The sequence below is a fragment of the Coffea eugenioides genome, chromosome 3 (genome assembly GCF_003713205.1).
Source record: "Coffea eugenioides isolate CCC68of chromosome 3, Ceug_1.0, whole genome shotgun sequence".
Lineage (NCBI taxonomy): Eukaryota > Viridiplantae > Streptophyta > Magnoliopsida > Gentianales > Rubiaceae > Coffea > Coffea eugenioides.
Window position 1 is genome coordinate 42,529,871 of NC_040037.1, and position 10,657 is coordinate 42,540,527.

At 34.6% G+C, this 10,657-nt stretch overlaps 1 protein-coding gene across 3 annotated transcripts; it reads left to right on the forward strand.

Moving 5' to 3' along the window:
* The first annotated feature begins 5,690 nt into the window (after nt 1-5,690).
* On the forward strand, nt 5,691-10,240 carry LOC113767126 (cilia- and flagella-associated protein 20). 3 transcript variants are annotated; one of them, XM_027311305.1, is made up of 6 exons: nt 5,691-5,761; nt 7,537-7,616; nt 7,704-7,735; nt 8,173-8,414; nt 9,430-9,666; nt 9,768-10,240. In XM_027311305.1, exons 2-6 carry the CDS (start codon nt 7,564-7,566, stop codon nt 9,774-9,776), a joined length of 573 nt encoding a protein of 190 aa, XP_027167106.1. In that variant the 5' UTR covers nt 5,691-5,761; nt 7,537-7,563; the 3' UTR covers nt 9,777-10,240. The 3 variants fall into 3 exon arrangements, with proteins under 3 accessions (XP_027167106.1, XP_027167105.1, XP_027167107.1); XM_027311304.1 differs by having other exon boundaries at nt 5,700-5,761; nt 7,517-7,616; XM_027311306.1 differs by having other exon boundaries at nt 5,708-5,761; nt 7,540-7,616.
* Nucleotides 10,241-10,657: the final 417 nt, after the last annotated feature.

Genomic DNA, 10,657 nt, shown 5'->3' on the forward strand with positions numbered 1-10,657 from the left:
TTGACCTGAAACTGGAGGAGTTTGGGGTTTAGAAGCTAACCGGGGTGATATTTCTTGGATCTTGATCACTGATGCTTGATATATATTTTTCTTGGTATTTTGACAATATGGTAGATGGAGCAATACCCATTGTCGAATATTGGTGTTTGTTTGCTATTCTCATGCTTAAGTACAAGCACGGTTTAGGTGTGGGGGGAATTGATAAGTTGTAATTTTATCATTTATTTTATAATTAATTTCCCCTATTACCTGACCCGATGTGGATTAATTATCAGATTCTGCTCACTTTTGAAATTTTGTATTTATTACAGGGAATAGAACAAAAATACCATAACAAGTGCCAATTTGATGCTTATTAGAAAAGGAGTTCAAGTAGCCGTCCTTATTCCAAAGGCACTGTTGGAAAAGGAGAAACTTTTCTTCTTTTGGCAGTTCCCTAAAAGAGAGGAGATCAAGCAAGCCTAGGAGTCTTCCTTTTCCTCTGGAGCGCCGCATAGCTGGAGAGAAGGAAAGCAAATAGGAATTAGATAGAAAAAAATAGATGACAGACATTTTTGACTTGAAGGTTTACACTTGACTTTTGCTTTTTCGTCTTCTTGTGGTTTTCTCCCTGTGGATGTCAAGACCAAGGAAAACAATTGGTCATACTTTGTAGTCTTGGCTCTTCTTTCCCAATTCGAATGAATTGAATCATTGAAATCGGAGACAATGTCTGCGATTGCTGTTTCTGCAAATCTGCGTGAGATTGATTCATCAGGGATGAACTAAATCCCTTTTTCTGGTCAAGAAACAACGGAGGCTTTGGTTCGTCTAAAAATTGTGAGATCAAATTAATTTTATCTATTCCTCTTATTTATTGGTATTTGCATATTCTCTAATTGCATTGCTTATGGTTATTTAATTAATTGATTATCTTAGATCTGAATGTCGAATTAATTTGGTAACCTATTGTCAATTAGAGCATTAAATCCGTAATTGTTTAATTGCCCTGAAATAGTGACAACTAGTATGATTGGATTTGTATCAGGGGAATACACAGGATAATCTAAAATAACCCTGGTAGTGCGTTATTTGGTTAGAATAGAGCTCCTTCAATACATAAGGCAATTGAAAAATTAAATCTTACGGGCGTACCTAAGATTATTTCTCAATTAGGGCAGTGATTAACGGACGTACTTTAATCGCTAACACAGTAAGGAGGGGTTGACTGTCATTGCTTATTTGGCAGTTATAACCTATTTATTAGTAAATAATTGAAATTATCTTTGCATCGAGGATCAATTAGGTGAACCATTATTAAAGTTATTTCTTGGCTAGACCTTTAGTTATTATTAATCTGATCTTAGTAAATTGTCATTTAATTTTTAGTTAGCTATTTATTTTATTTGAACTGCTTTAATTGTCATCTTTTACACAAAAACACCCCCTTATTATTTTGAATTTCAAAAGAGACAAATATCCTCAGTCCCTGAGAAGATGACCTTACTTGCCCTTTATACAAATCAATAATTCTTTGTGAAAAACCAATCCCATTCTGGTATATCGAATTAAGTAAACTCTTCGGGAACATGGTGAATCAAGTAACCCATTGCACACCTAGAGTCCCTACTCCAGTACTTAGAATCGGGTTTTGATTACTTTAATGGGAAAATGGCCAATTTCGTCCTTAAACTTTTTTCTAGAGTCGATTTAGTCCCTAACTTTTATTTTTGACCAATTTAATGTCTAAACTTATTTTCGGATCCAATTAAGACCTTCTACAGCGGCGCCACCACCTAAAAGCAATTTGACTTCTAATTTAACAATTAAATAAGGGTATTTTGGGAACTTTAGATTATCCATCTCTCCACTACCAACGTCCATCACCAGCCACCCACCTCCTTCTTCTCCCACCTTTCTTCTTCCACCTCTCTTTCCCTACCCTCTTTTGCCAACCTTTGAGTTTACATTATAATTGAGAAAGTTGAAGAGGAAACCTGCAAATGCTTTCTGGCTCAAGTAAAAATAGCATATATATGCAAATTTTATCACATCTGCTACCATTATGGCTGATGGAGAAAAGAAGTCCCAGCCATTTGCGCAATCGTTGCTGCAGCATTTGTTAGCTACAATTGGTGCACTGTCATAATCATCAGTCCGCCCTTTTGTTGATGTCCACCCTCTGCTTTCATATTAATAGTTTAACAATTTTTGAAAATCATCTTAGTTTTTCTACAAATTTGCTGAAGATGTTTCGAATTTGTCAAATGCATTTCAAAGCAAATTGCTTGTGCTATTGTAAGACCCGATGGAACTGGTAGCTAGTAGAAAGGAGCTATCTATCAGTTGTTGGAATGCATTTTGAATTTGTTGAATGCCTTTTCAATTGTTGGAATGGATGATGTGAGTTAAATATTCTTGAGTAACTCTTACACCAAAACATTTAAAAAGGTCAGATTTGGTCGCAGATTTGATTAGATTTCACTAGATAGGGAAACGGGGTGTGGGAAAGAGAGAGGAGAAAGAGGGGTGGGAGAGGAATGCTAGTGAAGGGCTTGTGGGGAGGTTGCAGAAGGGGTAGTGAAGGGAAAGGGTGTAGAGGAAAGGGGAATGGTGTGGGTTAATGGGAAAGGGCATGACTGAGGAAAGCAGTTTACAGAGAGAGGAGAGGAAGGAAGGAGAGGCAGTGGTGGTGTCGGCGGCAGCAGTGGCGAGGAGAGGTGAGGTAGGGGAATGGTTAAGAAGTTAATTAAAAATTTTAAAAACACCTCTAAAAAGTTTTAAATTTTAAAAATACCTAAAATACTATTGATTTTTTTAATGTACTAAGTTTAATTACAATTCATACCTAAAGTTCCCGAAATACCCTTATTTAACTGTTAAATTAGAAATCCAATTGCTTTTTGGTGGTAACGCCGCTGCAAAGGAACTTAATTGGATCCGAAAATAAGTTTATGTATTAAATTAGTCAAAAATAAAAGTTAGAGATTAAATCGACTCTGGAAAAAGTTTAAGGACTAAATTGGCCATTTTCCCTACTTTAATTGACAACTAGATTTATTTTTATTATTACACAGGTTCGGTACCTGTCACTTACACCCCATAGCTGACAGCCCATGCATTAAATACTTGACCGTATGCCCCATAGCTTGGGCGAACACTTAATAATACTTACACCTCATGCAAATGCCCCGTAGATTGGGCATTTGAGTCTGGCCCTATCCCGAGGCTTATCTGGAGGCTTGCTTAGAAAACACCTTTGGAAACTCTTATTTAAAATAGATATTAAATAATTCGTGAATTACAAATTCAAAACCTCTTAAACAATTCAAATAACTAAAGTGATTTTGATAAGTTTAAAATTCTTCAATTTAATTTGAGCATTGGAGCTTCGGAAACTCCTCGTGGTTATTCCTCTGTCTCTTTCAAACTTAAGTGAAAGAGATGTTGACACATTAAATTAAATTATTTAAAGTTTTTTGAGATCAACATAATTATCCATAAAATGGAAGTAATATTCTCTTATAGTTTGTTTCTGTTTGGATAATAAGTATTTAACATCAATATAACATAGAAAATTAAAAAAAATACAGAGTTATTTAAGAGTACTTCCTTATACTCCCTCGTATTAATTTACTTACATGAAAGTCTGCTTTAATCTTATTTATCCTCACTACAGTAATTTCTTACAATGCATCTTCAGGAGTCTGCACGACTGCAACGTATAATCTGTCATCAAAAGGATGGAATCTACAGTTTAGGTTCGCAACTAAGTGTAACAGGATGCATCTTTCATACAGTAGAAAGAGTCAATAACTCAATGGAATATTGGGAATCTCTTTTCCTTTGGAGAACTTTCAAAAATAGACGAATAATTGACCTTAACTCTCTTGAGTTTTGATGCTATCAAATTCGATGGAAAGTCTTTCTAATCCAAGCATTACATGCTAAACCTGGCTTTATGGATAAATAGTTACAAATAAAGGATTGGTTACAAGTATACAACCTTAGCCTTAGGGCACTACATGAAATTTTATCTATTTGATATTTGTTTTTGGAGTAAATCACATTATGCTTATTGACAATAGGGTCGAGTTGACTTGAGCCTGACCCATCGTCACTAAAATTAAGAACTGAGCTTTCTTGATATATGGGCCGAGTTGAGTTTGAACTTAAAATCTAGGCTCCACAATTAAATGAGCTAAGTTTGTACACCACTGAGTTTAATCCAATAAAAGTCCAACTCTTACTTACATATTAAGCTATGAAAAATGTAAATATAATTTTGCAATATATAATAATATTTACAATATAGCTTCCTCGTTCTTTAAAAATTCAATTCAAAGTTTATAGTCCTAATCAAGATTAATCTTGTGTTAATCATGTAAACAATATATTACACTCAAAAATTTATATTTTTAGTGATATATAATATTTAAAGAATGGATGATTTAATTTGGACTAGCTCAGCCTTAAGCCCGGAATTTGATAACTTAAATGATTGAGCTTGGGCCTTAGTATTTCAAATCCAAATAGGTCAAGTTCAAACCAGATTGTTATGTTTTTTATTCGGTCAAAATTTAGACATTTCAAAGCCCATCCCAGTGGGCACAATTAACAGGCTTACTTCCCTCAGGCATATTGTAACTCTCATGGTAGACTGTAGGGCTGCATACGAATAGAGTTGCTCGCGAGTCGATTGCGAGCGGTTCGAGTCAAAACTCGACTCGAGTTCGATTAATATTGACTTCAAGTCGAATTCGAACTAACCAAGTTGAGTTCGAATTCGAAATCGATTTTAAAAATATTCAACTCGTAAGTCAGCTCGATTATATATATAATTTAATAGTGAAATTGCATATATATATATCCATAATATTTTATTATTTGTTAAGAAAAATTACTATTTTGTTCATTTTTTAAAAATAAAATAATTATTTTTTTTTAAATTTCGAACTCGAGCTCGACTTAGCTTGAATTTGAGGTCAAGCTCGAGTTTTGCATTAAGAACTCGTCGAGCTCGAGTTCAATTTTGAGTATGATAAAATTAAATCAAAACTCGATTCGATTAGACCAAAATTCAACTCAACTCCTCTCATTTGCAATCCTAGGGAGCCCTGAGTTTTAAACTTATATTGACATTTTCTTTAAATTCTACATCATTCATTTGGCACGAGATGATAAAACCATAGTTCTTAAAAAATCTCAGTAACTAATTTATGAATGATAGTTATATTGAGATGGACTAAATTTTGCAAATCTTTGAAGATTTTGATAGCAATTAACTAGATTATACCTTCACTATCTTTTGTTTATTATAACATGGATTTGAAACCACTAAAGTCGTAGTCACTAATTTCCAAAATTCAACACTTTGAATGTTTGAATGTCCATGGTTGAATCTGATTATAAATTTTTTTTCCAATATTCCATCTTCTTTACGATCATACTCACATTCTTTAACCTAAATTTCTCTATTCAACATTTAGGCAAATTCTTTTATAGTTTACTCAATAAATACAAGTGGCATGCTATTTGGGTAATTTTCGCATCCTAAATACATTAGCCATGACAAATCATAAAAAACAACTTGGGTGTGCATTTAGGTATCAATAGACCTCTGGGGCAGAGAGCAACTTGTGTAAAAAGTTTGGGGTTTTATTGCATTTAACCCTTTCATTTATATTACTATATTTTTTTGTCCTACAAAATTTCTGGAAATTTCAAGGTTTCCTATCTTTTTCATAAGCGCTGCTTTTTCTTTCTCTTCCTTCCCTAGCAGGTAAGGCGAAGCAATTCGAAATCCTTTTTGCTGTAAATTTAACTGATTGATTAGCTGTTCTTAGTTGTCTTTTTCTTTCGCTTTTGTTATTGTTGCAATCTTCCTTGTAAATGAGTTGAATTTTGATTTATTATCGTTTAATTAATCCTATTTTCCCATAGTTTTTAGGGCTCTTTTTTTTTGCCCAATTTTATCTTTTTTTTTTCAATTGATGAATTAATTGTGTAATGGAGTTCTTGAATTCTTGCTGCAATTCGTATAAGGATTTTTTTTAACATGCAACAGAAGCAAGTTTCTCTTCGTCTTTTTTTCCCCCGTGTTTTCGTCAGTGAATTAGATAGCTCCCGGGGGTTGGGGGGGGGGATAGTATTCGAGATTTTAGTGGGTGGAGGACATAGGTATTTGTAGGGATTCAGTAGCAATATTCATGATGTTTTAGTTATTCTGGAAAAGAGATGAAAAGTCAGTAGAAAGTGCTTCTTCACTGGGAAATTATAATCCAAGCTCGTTTTGGCGTTCTATAGTTGGATGGATAGGGTTCTTGTGCTTTTTGCTTTCTTGTACTGTGAAGACTTTGAACCGGCTGAATTGAAGTGCAATGCGGCTACGACGAAAGTTCAATTAGCATCAAATATGGGAAAATGGAAAAAGAGGATAAAGAAAGAAAGAAAATTATGTGAGGGAGCGGAGGAATGTAAAATAGTCTCTAGTAAAGTTTCTGTTTTCGAATTTATTGACAGCCCCCCCCCAAAAAAAAAAAAAAAAGAGAAGAAAATGGGTTGGTTCAATGGATATGTATTAGTTGGACTCAGCTATAAGTGGCTAAATGCATTTAGTCGTTTAGCGAAGAACATTGTTGCTCATGTTTATGATGTCCCAAATTTGGCTGTTTGATTTAATTCTTGTTTCTGATACCTATTCCTCTTAGATAATTTTCGTAAACTATACCTTGAGGGATGTTAGTTAGAGTCCATTTCAAGTTTGATTGCTGGTTACAAAAAAAAATAGTACTACCTAAAATTTATCAAGCTTAAAAGATTGTACTTTCCTTCTCTTTTTGAACCAATGGGAAATTAAAGAATGCTTCATCGGCTTTGCTGTTTTCTATTGCATAAGGTTGAAGTTATCAATGACAGGTGTCAATCTGTGTGGCCAAAATAGTAATAAATCTATACAAAAGCAGATTCTCGAGAAGTTTCCTATAAAGTCAATTCATGGTCCATATGATATCTGAAGAGGATGGATAAGTTGCTTCTACTTATGTTGCAGATTGGTTGGGAGGATCATATAATTGGAAAAAATTGCAGCCTCTTATGCATGCAGGCAGATAAGGCAGAATAGCTTCTAAAAGAATAGTATATAGCAGCTGTTCAACTGCTATAATATTTGATTTTACTTATCGTTTTGATATACATACACAATTAAACTAACAAGTTATTGACAATCAAGAGTTGAAATGGTACCTTTTGTCATGTCTGTCTATTGAGCTTTAATATTTCTATTCTTATTACCTTCTGTGCATCAAATAGATTAAAAAGTTGGCCAGTTTGTTTGTTTATCAGATTTTTAAGCCTTGAATATTTTGTAGTTTTCAATCATAATTACAAAGTGTAACTTTTGTTGTGTTGCATCTTGACTGACAAATTCTTGTCAAGGTACTTTGCAACTTCTTCCTTTACTGAAGTCCTTTTGATGTACGTCTAAGTTATTTCTTTTCAAAATTATCATGCATATCTAGTGTAAACTTTTTTTTAGTGTTTTATTTTTCATTGCAGTAGTTCACAGAATATCAAGTTGAAGGAATGTTTAAGAACACCTTTCAGTCTGGATTTTTGTCCATTTTATACAGCCTGGGGTATGTGGAATTAACTTTTAAATGGATTTCAGTTTACCATCAATCTACACTTAACCCCAAACTGCTTTTATCTGTCATGTTCATTAGGAGCAAGCCTTTGCAGATATGGGATAAAGAAGGTGAGTAACTGCAAAAACTGTTGTACTTCATCTCTCAGCAGTAAAATATTACTAAAATTTTTGGATTGATTACATGACCGTCTCAGGCTCTTGTAGATTGCTTTTAGAAAATTAGTTCTGGTTATTGTTCCCCTGTGGAGAGCTATGGAATTGTACCATGGATTTTGATGTCACAAATTGCAGATTTAGATTTGTCTTTGTCTATCATTGGCATGCTCAACCTCCATAAATAAGTGGTTGTGTTTGTTCTTTTTTTAACACAGCTTGTCTTAGATTAGTGTTGAGATGCTAGCACAGGGAGCTATTTTACTAGATGCAAACAGCTAGTGTGTTTACTAGGTACAAACTGTGTGAGAAGATCCATCTTTAGGATTCTTTATCTTTACATTTTTACATCTCTGTCTTCATAGATATTGTAATTTTCCAATTTCTTGCAGTTGTCAATGGCCAGATCAAGCGTATTCAAGATGAAGACATACAGTCCAATGTCCTTGAGATTGTAGGATCAAATATTCAATCAACATATATTACATGCCCAGCTGATCCAAATGCAACACTTGGTATAAAGCTTCCATTTCTAGTTATGATTGTTAAAAATCCGAAGAAGTACTTCACTTTCGAGATTCAGGTGCTGGATGATAAAAATGTTCGCCGGCGATTTCGTGCTTCAAACTATCAAGTGTGTAAGTCTTTCCCAGTGGTCAGCAGGTTAATAGAGTAAACTAACAAAAGCATAACATCATTGTGATTTGAAGAATTGTCAAAGATCTAAAAGTTTTGTTAAAAGATATGTTGGCCAACTAACATGAAAATGGAATTAATTTTTCTACTTTTTTTAAAAATTATTGTACATCTACTATTCGGGAAGGTGTATTCTTATTGCCTGCTGAGTTCAAGTCATACCAAAGATGGAAATAATCTTGGTGCTTTATTTTGTGTTATGTAAGTAGTCTGCCCTCTACCTTTGGGCTGTTTACATGGTTAGAACAGAAAGGTGTAAAGCATTCATGTCTTGCCAAATTCTACTTGAATTGTAAGGGCAAATGACTTGTCTGGCCTTTGGTGGAAACCATTTGGCTAAACTAATGTCCTAGCTAGGTTGACACCATCTGGTGTTAAGATGTCATGTGACACGAATTGATGCATTAGTAGTATTGTTATTGTCCTGTAGTGACTTAATTCTTAACTTTTGCTGCACATTCTTCTCAGCATGTTTACCTCTTGCCTTCTTTCTTTTAGATTTTTTTATCATTTCATATTACAGTAAGGATTTATGCATCTCCTTGTATGAGTCTCACCTATGCATATGATGGACTCATGGAATTTTTTCATTACTGGAAATCAGGGAGCAATGTTGTTTTGATGAGTTTGAATACTCAAGTATCCATGCCAGCCAGACAGGGAAAGAAAAACCCGAATAGAAAAGAGGGACATATTCTGAAAGAGGCAAACTATAAATAAATATTAGAAAATAATAGATTTTGGCGGTATCTTATTTGTGTTGGATGATGGAACAGCTTTTGTGCAATTATTTTTATCTTGATTTTTGGTTCTTATGCTGGATTACTTTTGTTTTGGAGGCTAACTATGGAAATTTCAGAAATATTGCTGAAACCTAAATGAGATTCTTTGCGTGAGTGAAATGACAATGTGATTTAACTATTGGAGACTGAATTTACATGTCCTTTTTGTAGGCGGTTACCAGGGTGAAACCATATATCTGCACCATGCCATTGAGAATGGATGAAGGCTGGAATCAGATCCAGTTGAATCTAACTGATTTGACAAGACGAGCATATGGAACCAACTATGTTGAAACTTTGAGAGTTCAGGTTCATGCCAATTGCCGCTTGAGAAGAATTTATTTCTCTGACCGGCTGTATTCTGAGGAAGAACTCCCACCAGAATTCAAGTTGTACCTTCCGATGCAGGTAAACTTTAGCTACAGTTTGCATCACTACAGTTTTCAGATTTGATATAAAACCTCTTTTCATTGTAAAACTTAAAGATTTTCATGATGCTTTATTTTCAGAAAGCCTGACATGCTATTCAGAGGGTCAATGGCGCTTGACAATAGGTTGGACAAATGCTTCATACTTCCACCACGAATTCCGCTTGTACAAGTTTTAGAAGTTGTGTGATGAGTTCATCGGGAGCTTAGGTATTAATACAACACGTTTAGTGTTAGTGCCATGGTGCTGGTCTTTTATGTTCCAGTTGCTCTTGGATGGACTTTGAAATAGATGGTAAGGATTTGAACTTGCTGCTGTTATACATGTAATGCTATGACTTTATGAATTACTCAACAACTTTACTGGAGAGCCTGGTATCTGGAAATTAAAACTTCTTGTCAAATTTTGGCGAGTGCTGATTAATGTTCCCATGAAATACTTGATCTTCATGGGAAAAGACACTTCTCTTTTTGTAATTAATTATCTGATATTGGAAACATCCTGCACGCAACAGATCGGTGCTAATTGTGGGGGCAACGGATCAGGTTCTGCATCTGTTTTTTGATGACCAAAAATTTTTACCTGAACATTACATGTATTACTCAATGAAACCGGTGTAAAGGGTTTCAAATGATTGGAATGGAAAGGTACATAAACTGCATAGCTGCAGGCAGGAGCTATGCTTGCAGCTTCCCTATCTCATTGAATCTGGTGCTTTGAGTGGCAAAAGTTGGAGTAGGGAATATTGGTACAATAACTGTTGCAGGCTGACTACATTACATGAAATGGGTGTGGTTTATAGCCTTGAGGTACATCGTTTTTTGAGATTTTGATTATGCCATTTTGACGCAATACAATATGGGTTTTTCTTTTTTGCATGTGGTGAAGTACCAGTTGGTTTTTTTGCCCTATCCTAGCACGCAAAGGTTAAAGCTGCTTTCAGTGCTTAGTGCAGTGAAACATTTCCGAG

Excerpts from the sequence above, each read along its gene's own strand:
- LOC113767126 (XM_027311305.1), top strand. The coding sequence starts at position 7,564 with ATGTTTAAGAACACCTTTCAGTCTGGATTTTTGTCCATTTTATACAGC. Across the intron at positions 7,617-7,703 it reads TCCATTTTATACAGCCTGGG|GAGCAAGCCTTTGCAGATAT; the intron begins GTATGTGGAATT and ends CATGTTCATTAG. Across the intron at positions 7,736-8,172 it reads GCAGATATGGGATAAAGAAG|TTGTCAATGGCCAGATCAAG; the intron begins GTGAGTAACTGC and ends AATTTCTTGCAG.